Source organism: Dendropsophus ebraccatus, chromosome 4 (genome assembly GCF_027789765.1).
Source record: "Dendropsophus ebraccatus isolate aDenEbr1 chromosome 4, aDenEbr1.pat, whole genome shotgun sequence".
Taxonomy (NCBI): domain Eukaryota; kingdom Metazoa; phylum Chordata; class Amphibia; order Anura; family Hylidae; genus Dendropsophus; species Dendropsophus ebraccatus.
The window spans coordinates 10,103,444-10,128,208 of NC_091457.1; the positions used below are offsets into that span (position 1 = coordinate 10,103,444).

General features: G+C 46.0%; 1 protein-coding gene across 4 annotated transcripts in view; it reads left to right on the forward strand.

The window, feature by feature from the left end:
• SAAL1 (serum amyloid A like 1) overlaps nt 1–1,943 on the forward strand; it is a 53,190-nt gene extending 51,247 nt beyond the window's left edge. For all 4 annotated transcript variants that reach the window (XM_069965127.1, XM_069965124.1, XM_069965126.1 and 1 more), the window contains 2 exons: nt 214–306; nt 388–1,943. In XM_069965127.1, coding sequence (XP_069821228.1) covers nt 214–306; nt 388–480 — 186 coding nt within the window. In that variant the 3' untranslated portion in view covers nt 481–1,943. The remainder of the gene's footprint in view (nt 1–213; nt 307–387) is intronic.
• The last annotated feature ends 22,822 nt before the right edge of the window (nt 1,944–24,765 follow it).

The following is a 24,765-nucleotide window of genomic DNA, read 5'->3' on the forward strand; positions in this document are numbered from 1 at the left end:
CCCATCATGCCTGGACAGCCAAAGCTTTAGCTTTGGCTGTCCAGGCATGATGGGAGTTGTAGTTTTGCAACAGGTGGACACCCAAGGTTCCCTACCCCTGGCCTACAGCTCTGCAGTAAGACCTTGTTTATGTAAAACAGCGCCACCGTTGTCCATAGGCCTTGCCTGGTATTACAGATCAGTGATTCCTTATTGATGTCTTATTGTCTTTAGGAGAATATACTGGAGGCCATTAAGAACGGTGACATCACAGAGGGGCGGAGCCTGTGTGCGCTGCAGAGCCTGCTGCCACTATATGCCACGTCTGTGAGTGTTCTCATATAATCCACATGGTCCTGTCCACGGGTCGTGCCCCGCTGTGACCTGGCGTCCATTTATTCCTTATAGGTGAACAGCTTTATGGTGGTATTGGGTGAAGCCGATCAGACGCTGTCAGAAACTCTAAAGAAAGATATTAAAGCCCTCATAGAGGATTCCTGAGACATCGGTGACCACGGATCTGCTGACTGCTGTGATTTCTGATTGACACCTCCATTATAAGACTGGGCTGATAAATCATCTATCCCAATCACTGCATTCCTTACGTCAGCCAGCAGGTGGCGCTGTGGATTTATTGTTAATAAACATCTACTGCAGCTTCTGCCCTCTGGCTGTTACAGAACTACAATTCCCATCATGCCCGGAGAGCCAAAGGCTGCATCCCTCCAGCTGCTGGAAAAATACAACTGTTCTGGCATGATGGGAATTGTAGTTCTGCAACAACCGATGGGACACAGCTTCCCCATCCCTGACCTACCGGAATAAGAAATCTAATTTATCCATACAGAGACGCTACAATATAAATCCAGTAATCCGGAGCTGAAATATAAACTGGGAACAGGTGCCGGATTATCAGATTCCAGATTAAAGGAATTTCATGAACTTTTCTATATATATATATATATATATATATATATGAATATTTTTTTAGGCCTGTCTTCCTGGAGTGAAGGCTCCAATCTTGTCTGATGGGTAATCTAGCATTTGTATACTGGCGGCGGACATAGAAAAGAGAGGGGCCCAAGCCTAAAATCATTGAGGTGTCAGGGTGGTGCTGCATATTGTCCCCACCTTCTAACATGGGGAGAAGGGCAGGACTAAGTCAGGCCTATATGATCTGTGCACCTGTGCCTGTATAGGTCCCTGTAGGTTACAGCACGTCCACGCATAGAGGGAATTATGCACATTTTTCAAAAAATTTTAATTTGCAAAATGTCAGTTTCTGGTGCAAATTTCAATGTAATCCATTGCAGAATTTGCAGGTGTGAAGTAATATACCATCCATGATACTGACTCCCGGCTGCTATGGGTGAGAGCTGGCGCCATCTCTGCATCTTTTGTGTTTGGGTCTAATATATAGTGAAATATTTTTCTATGGATTATAAATCTTGGAGTCTGAGTGTTATTTTCTCTGTGCACCAGTAGGTGGCGCTGTGTTACTCTCTGCCTGTAAATCCATTGTACTGGTGCCTCCATTATTCTCAGTATTCTTCTCAGCAGGGCGGTATAGCTGCTGTATATCCTGCGCTGGCTGCACTATGTAATGTCTTATATAAGTAACTCATTCACAGAGTACAGGCTGCTCCGCGGGGGTGGGGCTTATCTGCAGGTGTAAATCGCTACAATTCCCTTATACAGTGTTGCAGTGACCAGACGTTCACCATTTTCTGATCACCTGACCTGCACCGTTCCTCAGATCGTATTTTTCTGCCCTTTTGTGTTCTTTTTGGTTTAGTATTTTTATAAAAAAAATTTGTAAAATAAACAATTGCTTTTTTTTTTTTTTTGATGAGAGGTGATCCGGACCGTTCATAAGAGTTCTAAAGAGTTCTCCTGTTTTACGTGTATTCGTCTTGTCTACGTCTCATCATCAGCCGTAATCACTCCCCATTCTTCCCTACATGTTCCAATAAAAAGATATATAGATATATGTGTGTGTATATATATATGACAGAGAGATGGTAATGTAGGCTGGAGGGGCTGAACGGATGGTGACATCACTCGGGGGCGGGGCTAGAGCTCAGCAACATGATCCAGCCAAGCCTTATGTGACATCAGAGGATGATGAGTTGTCTCCAGAGAGAGGGAGAAGATGCTGAGACAACACCTCACTGGTCCACTGAGAGGACTACACAACCTCCTGTATTATTATTATTATTTATTATTATTTATTTATAAAGTGCCCTTGATTCCTGTCAGGGGTAAAGCCTAGTAAGTCAGGCCCAGCGTCAGCACCCGGATTGCCTGGGCAAGTGCCGCAGCCACAGCATCCCTAGGGGCCCAGTCCCGCTAGGGCTGCTTTCCCAGGCCAGATGATGGTAATTGTACAAAGGGGAAGGGTGGCAGTGTTTTTTGGGGTGTTTAGAGACCATGTGACTCTCCAATTGCTGCAAAACTACAACTTCCATCATCCACTGCTGGCAGGACATGATGGGAGTTTTAGTTTGGCAACAACTGTCGAGCAACTGGTTGGGAAACACTGATTTATGGGGATGATGGCACAATTTATTTAGGGGGCAGTGAGAGTTTATTGGGGGGGCAGTGGCACAGATTATTGGGGGGGGGGCAGTGGCACATGTTGGGGGGCAGTGAGAGTTTATTGGGGGGGCAGTGGCACAGATTATTGGGGGGGGCAGTGGCACATGTTGGGGGGCAGTGAGAGTTTATTGGGGGGGCAGTGGCACAGATTATTGGGGAGCAGTGAGAGTTTATTGGGGGGCAGTGGCACAGATTATTGGGGGGCAGGGAGCGTTTATTGTGGGGGAGCAGTGGCACAGTTCATAAGGGCAAGGTTCTTTTTGCACATAGAGAGGCCCTACTACAGATTGAAGCCTGAAGGGCTCACCTACAAGTGGGGGCAGAAAGGAGGCCTAACTACTGATATGCACAGTAAGAGGGGGCACAGCTACAGATGGGATCCCAACCACAGAATAAGGCACAAAGAAAAGAAATAACTTAAAAGCCACAAAGAGGGGTCTAGTGATGGAATTCGGCGGAATTTATCCGCAAGGATTCCGTAGTCTGAACCCGCCCTTATAGAGGAAGGTGCTGAAGTACCTAAGATGTTTGTGTGGCAGAGGGGGGCATCTATAAGAGGGCTCCACAAGGGGGCCCCGCTGAGGCTCTTTCACCCAAGGGCCCACAAAACCCTGGAGCCGGCCGTGTAGTAAGTCCACCATATTGGTAAGTTTTATATCTTGGGGTGATCTTGCAGCTCAGACCAGAATCAAGCACCAGGATCCTTCATAATCACCATTTCAGTAATTTATTTTATTCTCCTCCCCTATGGCTGTTTGGCATGTAACCCTCCCCTTCTTCCTGCTCTTCTTTCCTTTTTTTCCTCCTCCTCCTCTTCTTTCCTCCTCCTGCTTTCCTCTTTCTCTTCCTCCTCTCCTTCATCAGCTCTCCTCTTTCCTTTTCTTTTCTCCTCATTTCCTCCTCCCCTTCTTCTTTCCTCCTACTTCCCTTATTTCTCCTCACTCTTCCTCTTTCCTCCTCCTTCTCTTTCTCCTCCTCTTCTTTTTTTCAGTCTTTTTCTTTCCTACTACTTCTCCTCTTCTTCCTCTACCCTCTTCTTTTTTCCTCTTCTTCTTTCCTTCTCCTCCCTCGTCCATCTCTTCCTCTTCCTGCCCTTCTCCTCCTCTTCCTCCCCCTCCCTCTTCTTCTTTTCTCCTTCTCTTTCTCCCCCTTCTTCTTACTCTTCCTCCACTCTCTTTTGGTGGGTTCACACTACGGAATCCGCGTAGAGAAGTCCCAGCAGATTCCGTTGCCTGTACCCGCTCGTGGCGTCGCGCATCTCCGCCCGTGCCATAGACATCATTCTATGGCCGGCCCGATTTCGCTGTCCGCCCAAAGAATTGGCATGTCTGTTTCAGCAGACGGCGGAATCTGCCCGACCATAGAGTGGTCTATGGCACGGCCAGAGATGCGAGCTGGTACGAGTGACGGAATCCGCCGGAACTTATCCGCGTGGATTCCATAGTGTGAACCCACTCTTTGTCTTTGTTCGGATTAGGTTCTTGTTTGTTACTTGTTTGCTGGAAAAGTTTTAATTATTGGAGAGAAATCCTCTTTGCGCCCCCTGCTGGCTGCACCGCTGTGTCCTAGATTTATTCCTGTGATCCACGATTAGCTGTCCACCTGGAGCCAGCCAGAGCATACTGGGACTGATCGTACAACAAACCCAGGGGATCGGTGGTAAATGTTTGTTGTGATGTCATGTGACCAACGTCTCAAGAGTTTGTGACATAACTTTTGCAGGAGCCTCCTCTATAATGGTGAGGACACATTGGCTGGCACTATGCTATAGGGGGCGCTCTGGCTTCCCAAAACATCCCATGCGTGCTTGTATAGAATGCCTGTAGGGGTGACCGACAAGTTTTATAGAGATTACAGTATGTCATAACATTGGGGGGTCCCCTAGGTTGCTATAGTGAGGGACCATGCAGCTCCCCCCCGCACTTACCCACTCTCTGCCGATGCGTGTAATAGCGCCGGAAGCGATCGGGGAACGAGGAGCTCCTCAATATGGCCCCGTGTAATAGGGGCTTTACGGTGCTGGTTTTTGCTTGATTCACCTCTTACAGGAAGTTGTGAAGTCCTCTCATTATCAGTGTGGTGTTGTCTCCAGCTCCCTGGCTCCTCCCTCTCTGAAGGCGTGGCTGGATCTTATCCGCCATCTGGGTGATGTCAGCTACTTCAGCCATCTCCCTGTCATATATATTTATATCTTTATTGAGACATTTAGCAAAGAATAACGTGTGTTTACAGCATACTGCCTTGTGCTGAACAATGGCATGGGCAGAGGAGTAGACAAAGGATGAATACAGCAGCTTTTCTTGTGTCATGCGATGTTCTGCCGCAGCTAGCAGAAGTGCTGTGAGAGGGGAGTCAAGCAAAGCAATGCATTCTGGGAAATTTAGGGTAGTTGTAATTTTTATATATATATATATATATATATATATATATATATATATATATATATATATAATATGTATATGATATTATCCCCAGTCCTTACTGGTCTGTGATTCCAGTATAGGAGAAATAAGGAGGCAGCCAGGTAGACGGCACGTGGCGCTCTGCAGCCACTAATACGATTACACCTGCTGTACTATTCACAGTCCGGATAAGAGAATCTGAGCTCCTTGTGAACGATCAGCGTCTGCTACGCAAGGATCAGGTCATGTGACTGGCCGACTAAAGTCACAAAGTAACGAGAAATACCGCTGTACGTGGAAAGACGCTTACGGTGATCTGAGGAGGACGGCTTAACCCCTTCTGTCCTGGAACAAATGTGCAGCACTGTTCTATTAATTTATACACTCATCATTACATCTGTGCATGCTGGGAGTTGTAGTTTTGCAAGAGCTGAAGAGCCACAAGTTGCAGGCTACGAATTTCATGCATTCACAAAACAATGCATTCTGGGAACTGTAGTTTTGCAACAGCCATAGGTTGCAGATTACTGAATTAATGCATGTACGCATAACTAAAGCAATACATACTGAGAGTTGTAGTCTTGCAATAGATGATTGATGTAATACAAAGTTCTCCATCCTGTGGTTCCCCGGCTATAGCAAAACTACAACATCCAGCATGCCCAGACAGCTTCTCCTGGGTATGCTGCAATCTATAGCTTTGCAACAGCACAGGTTGCAAATCATAATTAAACAGATGCATGCTGGGAGTTGTAGTTCTGCAACCACTGAAGGCCATTGATTTAAGGCATGCACTTATAATTACACAGGTACATGATGGGAGTTGTAGTCGTGCCATAGCGGAGAGACCACTAGTTGCAGACCACTGATTTAAAGCATTCACTGCATGCTGGGAGTTGTAGTTCTGCAACAGGTGAACCATAGGTTGCAGATCAGATGTTATGCAGAGCTGTTGCAGACCATTGGTTTAGTCCAGGGGTAGGGAATCTTGGCTCTCCAGCTAAAGCTTTGGCTGTCCAGGCATGATGGGAGTTGTAGTTTTGCAACAGCTGGAGAGCCAAGGCTCCCTTCTCCTAGTTTAGTCTAAGTATCAATGCATGATGGGAGTTGTAGTTTTGCAACAGCCAAAGAGCCACAGGTTAGGAACCACATGGGACCAGGATTTGCGTCCTTGACGTTACAGGGCCCCATGTCCTCAGTGTATGGAGGCCGGAGCCTCGTATCCATATTATATTTGCCTTGTAGCCGGCACCAGTGTTTATATAAGAAACCATAACTGCGGAGCCCATCTGCCCCGGAGGAAGCGCCGAGTCAATGACAGCAATAAAAGCTCCCGGATCATTTCCTGACGCTGCCCGGCTATCTACTGTCAATAGGCGGATATTGAATATCCATGGCCAAGGACACACAACCTTATCCAGCTCAACAAAGAGGCCCGAAGCTTAATGAAACGCGCCGGGACGTGACGCCAGAGGCTTTTCTTTATTAAAAAAAGATCTTGTTTAATTTGACATCACAGGATTTGGCAGCGGCTGAAAGTTTCTGTGTCCTTGTATTAATAGACCTGAGAGGATTACATGCTAGTTTATACAGCATGTTGACTGACATGGTGTATATAGCATGTAGGGGGATGAGGCCTTTGCCTATGGACAGTAAATAATATGTAAGCTTCTTGTTCCTGTGTTTGCTTTGACTAAAGTACTGCTGTTTCCGCACCATGTCCGATCATCGAGTGCCCAAAATTAGATGTACGAGTCAAAAAGCTAATAAATATTCAATGACATGTTTCATATACAGAGCTACAAATTCTCTATTAATATGATAGAAATCTCGTTACCTTCAGCTGCCACTAGGGGGAGCTTAGTGCATAGGAATTTATCATTGAATTGGGAAATGTAGATTTGTGTATGCAGTTAGTGCCCCCTAGTGGTGACTGAAGGCAGACTGAATTGTGACCTCTATAAAGTTGATGTACTATGGAATGAATTGCAGCACTGCTCCTCATCCCCTCCATTGAGAGCAGAGTGGTGCTGGACTCTTTATTTCCCTTTATGACAGTGATGCTCTGGAAAGTGAGGAGTGGGTGCCCTGTCTAGAGTGAGGTATGAGCCGTATAGAGCAGGCGCCCCCCTATAAGAGGTACTTATCATCAGGGCGGCTGCAGTTGTGGTAAAGAGAAGCAGCCCGCAGGGACAATGCCGTGACCAGTGTACCAGCCATGAAAGGTTTGGCTAGTGACAGAGGTGTGCCGAGGTCTCCAGCTGGGGGAACCAAAGGACAAGAGAAGGAGTCTCCATTTTTTCAGAATTGCCATCAAATGGAGTAGAGAGGGAGTCTCCATTCTAGAGTAATGGATGTAATATATGATGTGGCATAGCTACTATGGAGGCAGACCACGCAACCACTATGGGGCCCATGCGGCTCCCCTAGGCAAAACATGTGGCCTGCCTCCATTGTACTACCAGCTTCGCCCACAATTCCTGCCCTGCTCCTAGGGATCTAGGAGAACGCAACGCCACGGTGGGTGAAGAAGTTAGATGCAGTCCTAGAAAACATTGAGACACCCTATGTCCTATAGCCATATCCACGACTGCCAAGAGCTGCATCTAACTTCTTCAGCCACCAGTGCCTTGTTGCAATCCAGGACTTGTTGGGGCTTCTGGCTGGGCTACTACTGTAAGTCTACATCCCGTAGTTGGGAACTGTAGAAAAGTTGAGGAACTACAATTAACAGAAATATTCCGCTGATCTGCCATGGAGGAATATTCCCTATTGGGACTGTAAGTAACTGTTAACCCTTTCCTTATGATTGGGCAAAACGACAGAGAATTTTATCAACTAAATTAACTTGACACCTGTACTAATATTAGGGATTGTACTCTTTGTGCTGCCCCCTTGTGGCCACAACACCTGTTACACTTGTAACATGTAAGTATTGTTGCCTCCTATGGAGAAATTCTGCAAGTATATATGTAGTATATAGTCCCGGTGCTCATAGACAGGGCCCATCCTGGTATCCAGCCGCCTCGTGCATCTCTTTTATGTCTTATGGATGACAAACACAGAGCGCACAAGTTTGTTATCCCGTCGCTGATAGACGGGGACAGAATGATCTCCTCCAGGTGCAGGACAAAGGGAAGCTTTGATGGGGAATGATTCATGATGATGCTTTGAGGGACAGAACATCACCTGTCATCACGTCTCCTCCCACAAACTGCATGGAAACAATACAACAGTGACGTCATGTTCCTGTAATGTTCTCCACTTGGGGGGGCCCTACTGGTTTATGTCATTCAGCTATAGCACCCCCGCAGGTAACCCCAGGGACTGAATAAAAATATTCCCTAGAGGCAACTAGTAAGGCCCAGACTGGCAATCTGGCAAACCGGGCAAATGCCTGGCAAACAGCGCCACTCTTGTCCTCAGCTTGGGTGTGATTTGTAATACGTCACACAACCTAAGGACCGGGGTGGCGCTGTTTTTACAAGAAAGTAGCTGTGCTTTTTCTAATCCTGGATAACCCCTTGTATTGGACGGGTGTAGTGACATATCATAAGACAATACTACCTGCAGGGGGCGCTGTGTGGTGTAATTACTGATAGGATCAGCAGATCTTCAGATGTGCGTCCTGTGCTCGGACAATTACCGCTGCCTACGTGCCGTGTGCAATGATCCTGCGGCTGGCGCTCTGCCACCTCCGAGTTACTGCACAGCTGACACAATTCACCCGCCGGGTACGAGACATAAATTACCACTAATGATTAAATTGCTGACATTTCCACATTAAGATAAAGCTTCGGTTTATTAGGAGATATCTGGCGCTTTGTACGTGTCTCTCGCCGCCGCCGCTCGTTGTCTCATCAATTAGTACAAGGCGCCAAATTATTCCGGATATCTAGGAGGAGAAGGGGCTGATACAGGGGGTCTGTGGATCAGCAGGCGCAGGACAACTATAACTCCCAGCAGACTGAAAGTTGTAATTTTGCAACAGCCGGAAAGCAAGTGGCTGTCAGGGCATGCTAGGAGTTGTAGTTCTGCAACAGTTAAATGTTCTAAAGAGGTCAGGTATGCTGGGAGGTGTAGTTTTTAAATAGCAGACGAGAACACTTTGCCTCTATTTACAAATCCCCAGTCTTCCAGTACTTATCAGCTGCTGTATGTCCTGCAGGAAGTGGTTTATTCCTTCCAGTCTGACACAGTGCTCTCTGCTGCCCCCTCTGTCCATGTCAGGAACTGTCCAGATCACAAGATACAATTCTGTGTACATGTTTGTTATAGCGCCCTCTGCTGTAAATCCCTTCTCAGTGCGTCCACTAGTGGTGTGCTCATGAGAGGGAACAGCAGAGGGCGCTATAACTATGATATAGGGATATCTAGACAAATCTGGCATAGATACCCAAGATTATAAGAGATTATATGTCCGGATTATCCCCTCACCCCCGGCTGACATGGACCCCGGACTATCTGGGCTCTGGCCTGGGATGATACCGGGAGAGCTGCCATCTGTACGGCCGCCACTTTGAAATCTATAGAACAACAAAGAGCGATGAATAGGACAAAGGAGGGTGAGAGGAGAGTCTATTAGATTGACACTATGAGGCGGCATTACTCACTCATATCATTACACCGTACAAAGAGCCGCCAGCTTGTCCTCCATTGTATCTGGCATCATGTAATAAACATGGATCCAGGTCCTCATCTCCTCCACATTATTTATGCATCTGATTAATGGCGGATACAATGTATATATTATACAGGCCGCAGCCTGGAGCCCGGGGAGCTATGCTGTGTATGTATGGCGGATACAATGACATGTATATATTATACAGGCCGCAGCCTGGAGCCGGGGAAGCTATGCTGTGTATGTATGGCGGATACAATGACATGTATATATTATACAGGCCGCAGCCTGGAGCCCGGGGAGCTATGCTGTGTATGTATGGCGGATACAATGACATGTATATATTATACAGGCCGCAGCCTGGAGCCGGGGAAGCTATGCTGTGTATGTATGGCGGCCACAATGACATGTATATATTATACAGGCCGCAGCCTGGAGCCCGGGGAGCTATGCTGTGTATGTATGGTGGCCACAATGACATGTATATATTATACAGGCCGCCGGGGGAGCTATGCTGTGTATGTATGGCGGCCACAATCACATGGGAATAATATACGAGGGGAGCGATGCTGTAAGTGTATGGTGGAGAGGACGGATCTCATCCTGGGTAATACAGGAGGATTCAGGATTATAAGTATAGTTCACTCCAGGTCATCTGTCTGCTCTTATAGGGATGAGTTCATATTCTTCATCATCATCATCATCATTATTATTAGATACAGTCTATCTATCTCCTATCTATCTATCTATCTATCTATCTATCTATCTATCTATCTATCTATCTATCTATCTCCTATCTATCTATCTATCTATCTATCTATCTCCTATCTCCTATCTATCTATCTATCTATCTCCTATCTATCTATCTATCTATCTCCTATCTATCTATCTATCTCCTATCTTCTATCTATCTATCTATCTATCTATCTATCTATCTATCTATCTCCTCCATCTATCTATCTATCTCCTATCTATCTATCTATCTATCTATCTATCTATCTATCTATCTATCTATCTATCTATCTATCTCCTCCATCTATCTATCTATCTATCTATCTATCTATCTATCTATCTATCTATCTATCTATCTATCTATCTCCTATCTATCTATCTATCTATCTATCTATCTATCTATCTATCTATCTATCTATCTCCTCCATCTATCTATCTATCTATCTATCTATCTATCTATCTATCTATCTATCTATCTTCTATCTCCTATCTATCTATCTATCTATCTATCTATCTATCTATCTCCTATCTCCTATCTATCTATCTATCTATCTATCTCCTATCTATCTATCTATCTATCTCCTATCTATCTCCTATCTATCTATCTATCTATCTATCTATCTATCTATCTATCTATCTCCTATCTATCTATCTATCTATCTATCTATCTATCTCCTATCTATCTCCTATCTATCTCCTATCTATCTATCTATCTATCTATCTATCTATCTATCTATCTCCTATCTATCTATCTACAATATCTATATTCTATCCATCTAGCTGTGGTGTTCTACCACGGTGTTACAAATAGATACACCCCTTTGCAAAAGTCTGTACTTATTGTACTATTGTGGTGATGAAAGTAGGACTAAAGTTTGCCACTAGATGTCGCTGTATTATATATGTGTATTTGGAAGCTGCACAGCTGAAGTGTTTAAAGGGTTATTGTTTCTGTATGTGTCACCTGAATCTGTACACCAGTAGGAATCTCATTTTCTTCTCTCCTATCACCTCTCTTCTTATTTCTTCTATTGCACTCTTCACCCACTCACAGCGCACCTTACATGCTGGGAGGAAATAAATCACATGGGTGGAGGACGAGCAAAGGTCTTTCGTATGTAGCATTGTGGAGGAAGGACACAAGCCAGATAGTTCTCCACAGTGGTCCTATGTGGGCCCTGGCCCTCTGCCAGGTCCCCATACCTCAAGTTCAGTCTTAGCTAGTACCCCGTATGGGAAGGACGCAGGACAGTACACCTCCAACAACTTTGTTATAAGTAACGCTACACAGCACTAAGCACTGTTAAACTCCTCTTAGGAGAGGAGAAACCAGAGCCAACCTCAACCCACGCCGAGGACAAGGAGAAATCACAGAGCAGGACAGTATCCATACTAGAGCCACAGAGCCAGGAACTGATCCGGACAGAGCAAAGTTGCAGTAGCCTATGAACTCTATCTCACAGTGCGGGTGTCAGCAGGGAACCCTCAGCATTCCGCTCATCCCAGGTAACAAGGTCTGGAGCCTGTGTCACCCTCTAGGAAGGTTCAGCCGAGTCTAGTGGGCATATGGTGATGTAAAGACTAATTCAGAGTCAATACACGGGCACAGGTGTTCTTCTTCTTCTAAGTATTCTACCTCATCCTCCACCATCACGGCAGAGCACAGTACTACATGGGTTGAGACTCTCACGGCATCCTCCTCTCTGCTACTCTGCTTCTTTGTATCACTCAGCACAACTCAGTCAACATGACTATATCCTACGTTGCATTTTCAATACAGATCAGGTTGCTGTTTGTCAAGTACTTATTCAGAACTATTGTCAAGTGTGTCCTCCAGTGCTTTATCCAGAGAAACCTCATATTCTCGACTCTGTATTACCTGTTAATTAGTAAACCGGCCTTCCTTACGTCAAAGAGACTCCGTGATTATTCGCTTTCCACCGACACAGCACACCGCAACCTTGGGACATTTCCCCTTTCTGTGGGTGGCGGTTCCTATAGTCTCGGAGGGTCACTACAGCCCTCTGGTCATCCGTGATCGCTCTAACCCAAGGGACCCAGTAGCATCCCGTCAGGACAACGATCACAGGGGAAAAGGGTACAAATGGCCTTCAAAACTAAAAGCAGGCGTGCCATCACACCTGTGTGACACACTGGCACTGCCGTCATGAGACAACACTCTAAGGTCCGGCTGTATCTTGGCCAACCACCATAGAAGTGGCATCACACCTCAACATCTACCAAGTAACCAGCCCTCCCTCCGATATAACACCACACCGAGGGACCACCACATTATCTATCTATCTATCTATCTATCTATCTCCTATCTCCCTATCTATCTATCTATCTATCTATCTATCTATCTATCTCCTATCTATCTATCTATCTATCTATCTATCTATCTATCTGTCTATCTATCTCCTATCTATCTATCTCCTATCTATCTCCTATCTATCTATCTATCTATCTATCTATCTATCTCCTATCTATCTATCTCCTATCTATCTATCTCCTATCTATCTATCTCCTATCTATCTATCTCCTATCTATTATCTATCTATCTCCTATCTATCTCCTATCTATCTATCTATCTATCTATCTATCTATCTATCTATCTATCTCCTATCTATCTATCTATCTATCTATCTATCTCCTATCTATCTATCTATCTATCTATCTATCTATCTCCTATCTATCTATCTATCTATCTATCTATCTATCTATCTATCTATCTATCTATCTCCTATCTATCTCCTATCTATCTATCTATCTATCTATCAATCTCCTATCTATCTATCTTTTAGGACCCCCTGATACAGTCCTCCCCCCACCTCCATCATCACCTCATGTGAACGCCAGTGACCGCCACTTTGTGCTTTCGCCTTTGTGTCAACAAGAAGATTAAGAGATAGAAGCGGATCCCAGCACGAGAGTGACTGGTGCTCAGCAGATCTGGCATTAGACCGGCCTAATCCTGTCTGTAAAAGGATTGATTATCTCATATATTTTACTGTCATTTAACCCTAGAATATGAGGGCCCCTTTAAGAGTGTCTGCTGCTGCCAGTCATCCCGTGACCTTCAGGGGATAAGACGTGCAGCGTTTCTGATTATCCGGACCGTCTTTATTTAATCTCATTTAAGGTCCCGTCTTCCTAGAATGCAGAACCGGGAACATCAAATGTGATGGCCGCCGCTACTGAGGACTTCTGACGGGAGGGACAGCCTCTATGCTGAGGGCAAATGGCAGACAAAGTACTGCACCTATATCTAGTGCTAATAGCCGGAGCTGATCCTGATCTCAGCGGAGGACTGATACAATTGCATCAAGTCTAGACAATGCTCTGTGAGCTATACAGCCCAGCCTCCAGACTGATACATTGTACATAGCTAGTCCTGCTCTCAGCTGTATCCAGTGTAGACAATGCTCTGTGAGCTCCAGACTGATACATTGTACATAGCTAGTCCTGCTCTCAGCTGTATCCAGTGTAGACAATGCTCTGTGAGCTCCAGACTGATACATTGTACATAGCTAGTCCTGCTCTCAGCTGTATCCAGTGTAGACAATGCTCTGTGAGCTCCAGACTGATACATTGTATATAGCTAGTCTTGCTCTCAGTATCCAGTGTAGACAATGCTCTGTAAGCTCCAGACTGATACATTGTACATAGCTAGTCCTGCTCTCTGCTGTATCCAGTGTAGACAATGCTCTGTGAGCTCCAGACTGATACATTGTACATAGCTAGTTCTGCTCTCTGCTGTATCCAGTGTAGACAATGCTCTGTGAGCTCCAGACTGATACATTGTTCACAGCTAGTCCTGCTCTCAGCTGAGAAGTGATACAATTGTATCCAGTGTAGACAATGCTCTGTGAGCTAAATAATCTGCATGTCAGACTGATAACTTGTAAACGATTAGCAGAGGGATCTGTGCAGCTTCTGCTGATGGGTTCAGTTGTATCACTGAGAGCAGGACTATGTATGTACAATCTATCAATCTGGGGTCCAGGCTGAAGAGCTCACAGAGCATTGTCTACACTGGATACAGCTGAGAGCAGGACTAGCTATATACAATGCATCAGTCTGGAGTCCAGGCTGTTGAGCTCACAGAGCATTGTCTGCACTGGATACAGCTGAGAGCAGGACTATGTATGTACAATCTATCAATCTGGGGTCCAGGCTGTTGAGCTCACAGAGCATTGTCTGCACTGGATACAGCTGAGAGCAGGACTAGCCATGCACAATGTAACAGTCTGGAATCTAGGCCATAGAGCTCACAGAGCATTGTCCACACTGGATACAGCTGAGAGCAGGGCTAGCTATGTACAATGTATCAGTCTGGAGCTCACAGAGCATTGTCTACACTGGATACAGCTGAGAGCAGGACTAGCTATGTACAATGCATCAGTCTGGAGCTCATAGAGCATTGTCTACACTGAATACAGCTGAAAGCAGGACTAGCTGTGTACAGTGTATCAGTCTGGAGCTCACAGAGCATTGTCTACACTGGATACAGCTGAGAGCAGGACTAGCTATGTACAATGCATCAGTCTGGAGCTCATAGAGCATTGTCTACACTGGATACAGCTGAGAGCAGGACTAGCTATGTACAATGTATCAGTCTGGAGCTCACAGAGCATTGTCTACACTGGATACAGCTGAGAGCAGGACTAGCTATGTACAATGTATCAGTCTGGAGCTCACAGAGCATTGTCTACACTGGATACAGCTGAGCACAGGACTAGCTATGTACAATGTATTAGTCTAGAATGTTACAGAATCAAAACATAAGACTCTTGATTTGACCCTTCCCCCCCTGTTATTATAGGACATTATGGGGTTGTTGTTTATATCCAGTGACATCAGTTATGGCTCCGCCGTGTCACCATTACCACCTGTATTCCCAGAACGCTATCCTGTAACCCTCTCCCTAGAAAACATCCTGTATAGATGAGTATGTGCGGCAGTCGTCTCCCTGTGTACACACGGCTTCTGTTTCTTCTCCAATACGTTTCCTCGCCGGGACAATGAGCCGTGACGTCTGTTTGAGCAGATACAGTGACAAAGTGCTGGACATTGATACAACACGGTGCCCGATGAATAGACACTTCACTCTCATTCTATTCAGGAAAATCCCATCGATTGTCACTCTGAGACAGCAAAAAACATTGGAAAATAAAGGACTCGCCATTAACCCCTTCCTGCCATTAGTTTTTATTTATTTATGTTTTTATCGCCACTACGAACCTGTATGGGGGCTCGTTTTTTGTGGTCGTATATCACTTTTTGAGCACTTTTTATTCTGTTTTATTTACTGGTTTATAGGAAGCTTTTTATTCCCATCTTTACTGTGGTGGTTACAGAGGTTTCAGCACCTCCCAGGCCGGACAGCTCCTCGTACTCTGTCATTTGAGCAGCTGCTGCCATTCAGGACCCACAGCTGTCTATGGCTGTCAGTAAGGTAGAGGCTGAATGATAAGGTGCTGAGCGGACATGTTCATCATCACTGTATGGCGGAAACAGTGGATCAGCTATTGTATTCTCTATAGCATATTATCTCCATGTCCTGTCACTTCCATGACTACATCTATATTACATAAAAAGGAAGAAAACACAAAAGGCATACAAAGAAATACAAGAACATAACTATCACGAACTGGAGAGAATGGAACCGCTGCACATCCCATCTATGGCTGATACCAATGCCGCTAGGCCTATATTAAAAATCAACACCAGAGTGTCTGTATATGAATTGATCAAGCCATATTGCCCCATGTACCACCGCGCAGGTCCTCTGGTCCACACGGGTCCCTACGCTAACTCCACACCGTGTCGGTCAGCGACCGCCAACCCCGCAAAGCGTGCACGTGCAGGGAAGGGAGGCCATGGAACGGCCCTGCAACCCCAATGTCACAGGACCACATTATAACTACTATAATACTGCTCCTATATACAGGAATATAACTACTATAATACTGCTCCTATATACAGGAATATAACTACTATAATTCTGCTCCTATATACAGGAATATACTACTATAATACTGCTCCTATATACAGGAATATAACTACTATAATACTGCTCCTATATACAGGGATATAACTACTATAATACTGCTCCTATATACAAGAATATAACTGCTATTATACTGCTCCTATATACAGGAATATAACTACTATAATACTGCTCCTACATACAGGAATATAACTACTATAATACTGCTCCTATATACAGGAATATAACTACTATAATACTGCTCCTATATGCAGGAATATAACTACTATAATACTGTCCCTATATACAAAATATAACTACTATAATACTGCTCCCTATATACAGGAATATAACTACTATAATACTGCTCCTATATACAGGAATATAACTACTATAATACTGCCCCCTATATACAGGGATATAACTACTATAATACTGCTCCTATATACAGGAATATAACTACTATAATACTGTCCCTATATACAGGAATATAACTACTATAATACTGCTCCTATATACAGGAATATAACTACTATAATACTGCTCCTATATACAAGAATATAACTACTATAATACTGCTCCTATATACAAGAATATAACTACTATAATACTGCTCCTATATACCGGAATATACTACTATAATACTGCTCCTATATACAGGAATATAACTACTATAATACTGCTCCTATATACAAGAATATAACTACTATAATACTGCTCCTATATACAGGAATATAACTACTATAATACTGCCTCCTATGTACAGGAATATAACTACTATAATACTGCTCCTATATACAAGAATATAACTACTATAATACTGCTCCTATATACAGGAATATAACTACTATAATACTGCTCCTATATACAAGAATATAACTACTATAATACTGCTCCTATATACAGGAATATAACATCTATAATACTGCTCCTATATACAGGAATATAACTACTATAATACTGCCTCCTATGTACAGCATTATGGCTAATAATAGACCTGTCCTCTCTGTACACTGTACAGGGATATAATGTGAGGATGTTCTCTTCCTGTTTTATTGCACAATTCTTTATTAAGCCCCGGAATGGGGTTACCAGGTCTTAAGGCTGATGACCTAAATACTACAGTACATAACCCAGGCGGACACTTGTATAAGGTGAATGTGTTGTCTGCTTCATGGAGAGTGTTGTATGATCTCACACTGATATCTATTCCTCTCCTGCTATACTCTGTGTATGCGGCACAGTACAGCGCTCCTGCAGCAATCTCTGTCCTATACTCTGTGTATGCGGCACAGTACAGTGCTCCAGCAGCAATCTCTGTCATACTCTGTGTATGCGGCACAGTACAGCGCTCCTGCAGCAATCTCTGTCCTATACTGTGTGTATGAGGCACAGTACAGCGCTCCTGCAGCAATCTCTGTCCTATACTCTGTGTATGCGGCACAGTACAGCGCTCCTGCAGCAATCTCTGTCCTATACTCTGTGTATGAGGCACAGTACAGCACTCCTGCAGCAATCTCTGTCCTATACTCTGTGTATGAGGCACAGTACAGCGCTCCTGCAGCAATCTCTGTCCTATACTCTGTGTATGAGGCACAGTACAGCGCTCCTGCAGCAATCTCTGTCCTATACTGTGTGTATGCGGCACAGTACAGCGCTCCTGCAGCAATCTCTGTCCTATACTCTGTGTATGAGGCACAGTACAGTGCTCCAGCAGCAATCTCTGTCCTATACTCTGTGTATGAGGCACAGTACAGCGCTCCTGCAGCAATCTCTGTCCTATACTGTGTGTATGAGGCACAGTACAGTGCTCCAGCAGCAATCTCTGTCATACTCTGTGTATGCGGCACAGTACAGCGCTCCTGCAGCAATCTCTGTCCTATACTCTGTGTATGAGGCACAGTACAGCACTCCTGCAGCAATCTCTGTCCTATACTGCGTGTATGCGGCACAGAACAGCGCTCCTGCAGCAATCTCTGTCCTATACTCTGTGTATGCGGCACAGTACAGTGCTCCAGCAGCAATCTCTGTCATACTCTGTGTGTATGCGGCACAGTACAGCGCTCCTGCAGCAATCTCTGTCATACTCTGTGTATGCGGCACAGTACAGCGCTCCCGCAGCAATCTCTGTCCTATACTCTGTGTATGAGGCACAGTACAGCGCACCCGCAGCAATCTCTGTCCTATACTCTGTGTATCCGGCACAGTACAGCGCTCCCGCAGCAATCTCTGTCCTATACTGCGTGTATGCGGCACAGAACAGCGCTCCTGCAGCAATCTCTGTCCTATACTGTGTGTATGAGGCACAGTACAGCGCTCCTGCAGCAATCTCTGTCCTATACTGTGTGTATGAGGCACAGTACAGCGCTCCTTCAGCAATCTCTGTCCTATACTCTGTGTATGAGGCACAGTACAGCGCTCCTGCAGCAATCTCTGTCCTATACTCTGTGTATGAGGCACAGTACAGCGCTCCCGCAGCAATCTCTGTCCTATACTCTGTGTATGCGGCACAGTACAGCGCTCCCGCAGCAATCTCTGTCCTATACTATGTGTATGCGGCACAGTACAGCGCTCCTGCAGCAATCTCTGTCCTATACTCTGTGTGTATGAGGCACAGTACAGCGCTCCTGCAGCAATCTCTGTCCTATACTGTGTGTATGCGGCATAGTACAGCGCTCCTGCAGCAATCTCTGTCCTATACTGTGTGTATGCGGCACAGTACAGCGCTCCTGCAGCAATCTCTGTCCTATACTCTGTGTATGAGGCACAGTACAGCGCTCCTGCAGCAATCTCTGTCCTATACTCTGTGTATGAGGCACAGTACAGCGCTCCTGCAGCAATCTCTGTCCTATACTCTGTGTATGAGGCACAGTACAGCGCTCCTGCAGCAATCTCTGTCGTAGTATATGACCGATCTATCATATGAGCGGCAATATACTGATAACCAATTGTAATAGTGTTATGGAGAGCTTTGAGACTATTATCTATCTACAGTATCTATGGTGGGAGGATTTGCTCAGTAGAGTGCGGGATTGCAGTGTGAACAGCAGTCAACAGGCTGAAACAAGTCCAAGTACCAGCTCTGCAATTGCGTGGGGCCCCCGACATCTAGGGGGGCCCTTACGCCCCTCTCTGGTGCCCAAGAGCGCCGGACAGGGCCACGGCCCGCCCTGAACTGTAACTATGAGCACTCGTAACGAGGGGGTAACAGGGGGTCTATATAACTGGGGGAGCACACAGTGGATCTATATAATCGGGGGGAGCACACAGGGGTGCTATATAACCGAGGGGGAGCGCACAGGGGGGAGCACACAGGGGGGTCTATATAAACAGGGAGAGCACAGGGGGTCTATATAAGAGGGGGGAGCACACAGGGGGTCTGTATAACTGGGGGAGCACACAGGGGGGCTATATTTAAATGGTGGAGCACACAGGGGGGGCTATATATAACTGGGGGAGCACACAGGGGGTTACAGACTACAGGGGCATCTCAGAGGAGGCTATATACTACTGAGGCAGCAGAATGGGGTCTATATACAACTGGGGGAGCACACAGGGAGTCTATATACTACTGGTGGAGCACACAGGGGGTCTATATACTACTGGAGGAGCACAAAGGGGTTATATAAACTACAGGGCCTCTTCGAGCACCGTGCGGGACGGGCAACCGCACGGTGCACCGACAGCTAGGGGGCGCCCTCCCCCACCTCACTCAGCAGAAGAGGCTGAAATATTGTCTGAGCCAGAGCAGTGGGCATAGACTCCAGTGCGGCCCCAACAGCAGCACCCAGCTCCTAGAAAGGCCCTTTTGTGTCCTGGGAGCTGGTGTTGGACTATGCTGTGCCCTGTGGCTGCTTTGAAGCGGAGAGGCAGCAGGGACGTATCCTATATAAGAAAAAATGCCGTGCCGCGCTTAGTACTAGTATAAAAAACAGCAGTAAAAACAGCAATAAAAAGCACCACTGTTAGTATAGGGACGTATCCTGTTGGCTCTGCACATGTGACAGTGTCTCCTCCCCCGACCTGGCCTTGACACAGGGATGTAAAGTTGCCCCTATTCCACGGGGCGACTATGAGGAGCAAACGAGCGCTGTCGGCTGATCGCTGGCCCTTTTATATTGCCATAAGGGAATGAGCGTTCTAAGGACTTATTCCCATGTCCCATAAATTAGAGGCCCTACGGACAGGGAAGCCCTGTAATAGAGTGTCCCCGCCCGGTATGATGTATCAGTATGATGCCAGGAGCGGGGAAACTGAATCTCTTTAAGCTGCGTGGCGCTGTGTCGTGCTCCATTACAGGGCTTTCCCGTCCGTAACGGCTGTAAATTACAGGACGTAGGAATAAGCCAATGGGAATACTCATAAATGATAATCACACACTTCTTAGTAAATTCAGCGGGACCTGCGCCTGCTCAGAGCAGCTGTAGATTTCTCCCCTGATTTACACCTGTTTGCACTCGGTACTCTCCAAATACAACAGCTGCAAACACTACAACTCCCAGCATTTACAGTCCACAGCCCTCAGAATATGCTGGGAATTAAAGTTCAAATGAACAGACACCTCAAGGTGTTTTCCCCAGGGTCCAGGGTGTGAGCAGGTCTCTTCGCACTGGTTCCTTCTGTAAGTGTACGCCAGCATCACACCTCACACCCCACTCAGCAGTGATTGATAGTGAATCTGAAAAAAGTGAGGGGGAGTACTTTTTTCAGGTTTGCCCTGTTGCCAAAATGGCCTAGAAACTGCCATAATATACTACTGGGGGAGCACACAGTGGGTCTATATACTACTGGGGGAGCAGACAGGGGGGTCTATATACTAATGGTGGAGCACACAAGGGGTCTATATACTACTGGGGGAGCACACAGGGGCCTATACAACTGGGGGGCAGTACACAAGGGGTCTATATACAACTGGGGGCAGCATACAGGGGGTCAATATAGTATACTGGGGAGCACACAGGAGTCTATATACTACTGGGGGAAGCACACAAGGGGTATATACTACTGGGGGCAGCACACAAGGGGTATATACTACTGGGGACAGCACACAAGGGGTATATACTACTGGCGGCAGCACACAAGGGGTATATACTACTGAGGACAGCACACAGTGGTCTATTACATTGGGGGTGCACAGAGGTGCCTATATTATATAGGGACCTTACTACTGTACTGGGGCACAGAGCATACCTAATTAATAGGGGGCACAGGGACACCTTAAAAATATGGGGGCAAAGAGGGGTGTAACTACTATATAGGGGTACAAGGGACCTAACTCCGTTATGTGTTGGAGCCTAAAATGTTTCTTTGTCAGATTCTGGAGAGAGGATTCACAGCCGGGAGAAGACTTCAAGATGGCCCATGCTGGATGGAGAAAGAAAAAAAAAGTAGCAAAAGACGCTGATTAGAGAAGACGCCACCTGTGAGTCACTGGATGTAACTGCGCTGTTATAGGCTTGTAGTGATAGTGGACATGGTGTGGCGGTATTATGTAATGGTATCATTGGTGACATCTTTCTGTTTTGTTCAGAGCAGTTTTAAGGCAATATGCAATCACTGTATGGTGGTAGGAGGGTTATAGGTTATAAGAGAACTACCGGAGGGGGCGGACATAACTTCGCTTGGGGCCCCAGAATTGCCAAGAGCGCCCCTTTATGTAGCTTCTCCTGAGGCTGCAGTCTTCCAGCACACTCAGCTGCACCCAGCCTCACTCTGTCCATGGCTCTGCAAACTTAATGGAGCTGCTGATGACCCGGCCTCAGCACCTGTGGTGCCTGACACCAAACAATATCTGTAGTGGAGGAAGTGGAATGGACAGCCCCACTACCAAGCCTGCCATCCATTCCTGCCCCACTACCAAGCCTGCCATCCATTCCTGCCCCACTACCAAGCCTGCCATCCATTCCTGCCCCACTACCAAGCCTGCCATCCATTCCTGCCCCACTACCAAGCCTGCCATCCATTCCTGCCCCACTACCAAGCCGGCCATCCATTCCTGCCCCACTACCAAGCCTGCCATCCATTCCTGCCCCACTACCAAGCCTGCCATCCATTCCTGCCCCACTACCAAGCCTGCCATCCATTCCTGCCCCACTACCAAGCCTGCCATCCATTCCTGCCCCACTACCAAGCCTGCCATCCATTCCTGCCCCACTACCAAGCCTGCCATCCATTCCTGCCCCACTACCAAGCCGGCCATCCATTCCTGCCCCACAACCAAGCCGGCCATCCATTCCTGCCCCACTACCAAGCCTGCCATCCATTCCTGCCCCACTACCAAGCCTGCCATCCATTCCTGCCCCACTACCAAGCCTGCCATCCATTCCTGCCCCACTACCAAGCCTGCCATCCATTCCTGCCCCACTACCAAGCCTGCCATCCATTCCTGCCCCACTACCAAGCCTGCCATCCATTCCTGCCCCACTACCAAGCCTGCCATCCATTCCTGCCCCACTACCAAGCCTGCCATCCATTCCTGCCCCACTACCAAGCCGGCCATCCATTCCTGCCCCACTACCAAGCCTGCCATCCATTCCTGCCCCACTACCAAGCCTGCCATCCATTCCTGCCCCACTACCAAGCCTGCCATCCATTCCTGCCCAACTACCAAGCCTGCCATCCATTCCTGCCCCACTACCAAGCCTGCCATCCATTCCTGCCCCACTACCAAGCCTGCCATCCATTCCTGCCCCACTACCAAGCCTGCCATCCATTCCTGCCCCACTACCAAGCCTGCCATCCATTCCTGCCCCACTACCAAGCCGGCCATCCATTCCTGCCCCACTACCAAGCCGGCCATCCATTCCTGCCCCACTACCAAGCCTGCCATCCATTCCTGCCCCACTACCAAGCCTGCCATCCATTCCTGCCCCACTACCAAGCCTGCCATCCATTCCTGCCCCACTACCAAGCCTGCCATCCATTCCTGCCCCACTACCAAGCCTGCCATCCATTCCTGCCCACTACCAAGCCGGCCATCCATTCCTGCCCCACTACCAAGCCTGCCATCCATTCCTGCCCCACTACCAAGCCTGCCATCCATTCCTGCCCCACTACCAAGCCTGCCATCCATTCCTGCCCCACTACCAAGCCTGCCATCCATTCCTGCCCCACTACCAAGCCTGCCATCCATTCCTGCCCCACTACCAAGCCGGCCATCCATTCCTGCCCCACTACCAACCCTGCCATCCATTCCTGCCCCACTACCAAGCCGGCCATCCATTCCTGCCCCACTACCAAGCCTGCCATCCATTCCTGCCCCACTACCAAGCCTGCCATCCATTCCTAAAAAAACAGGCCCAAACACATTGTATCCAAACATCTCTAGCAATTACCTCTGCTGGAGATCCCATCACATCCCTGGTTTTCCCCATATATCAGATAATGAGACATTAACTTCCCTCAGTCCTAGTAGGTGTAATAGCTGAACCCAGGTGACACATAGCGACCATCCAGGATTAACCCCTTCAGTGTCTTTATAATTTATCTATCTCCTATCTATCTACTTATTTTCTATCTATCATCTATCTATCTATCTCCTATCTATCTATCTATCTATCTATCTATCTCCTATCTATCTATCTATCTATCTCCTATCTATCTATCTATCTATCTATCTACTTATTTTCTATCATCTATCTATCTATCTATCTCCTATCTATCTATCTATCTATCTATCTATCTATCTATCTATCTCCTATCTATCTATCTATCTATCTATCTATCTATCTATCTATCTATCTCCTATCTATCTATCTCCTATCTATCTATCTCCTATCTATCTATCTATCTCCTATCTATCTATCTATCTATCTATCTATCTATCTATCTATCTCCTATCTATCTATCTATCTATCTATCTATCTATCTATCTCCTATCTATCTCCTATCTATCTATCTATCTATCTATCTATCTATCTCCTATCTATCTATCTCCTATCTATCTCCTATCTATCTATCTATCTATCTATCTATCTATCTATCTATCTATCTCCTATCTCCCTATCTCCTATCTATTATCTATCTCCTATCTATCTATCTCCTATCTATCTATCTATCTATCTATCTATCTCCTATCTATCTATCTATCTATCTATCTATCTCCTATCTATCTATCTATCTATCTATCTATCTATCTATCTCCTATCTATCTCCTATATATCTATCTATCTCCTATCTATCTATCTATCTATCTATCTATCTATCTATCTATCTATCTCCTATCTATCTCCTATCTATCTCCTATCTATCTCCTATCTCCTATCTATCTATCTATCTCCTATCTATCTATCTATCTATCTATCTATCTATCTATCTCCTATCTATCTATCTATCTATCTATCTATCTATCTATCTATCTATCTATCTATCTCCTATCTATCTATCTCCTATCTATCTATCTATCTATCTATCTATCTCCTATCTATCTATCTATCTATCTA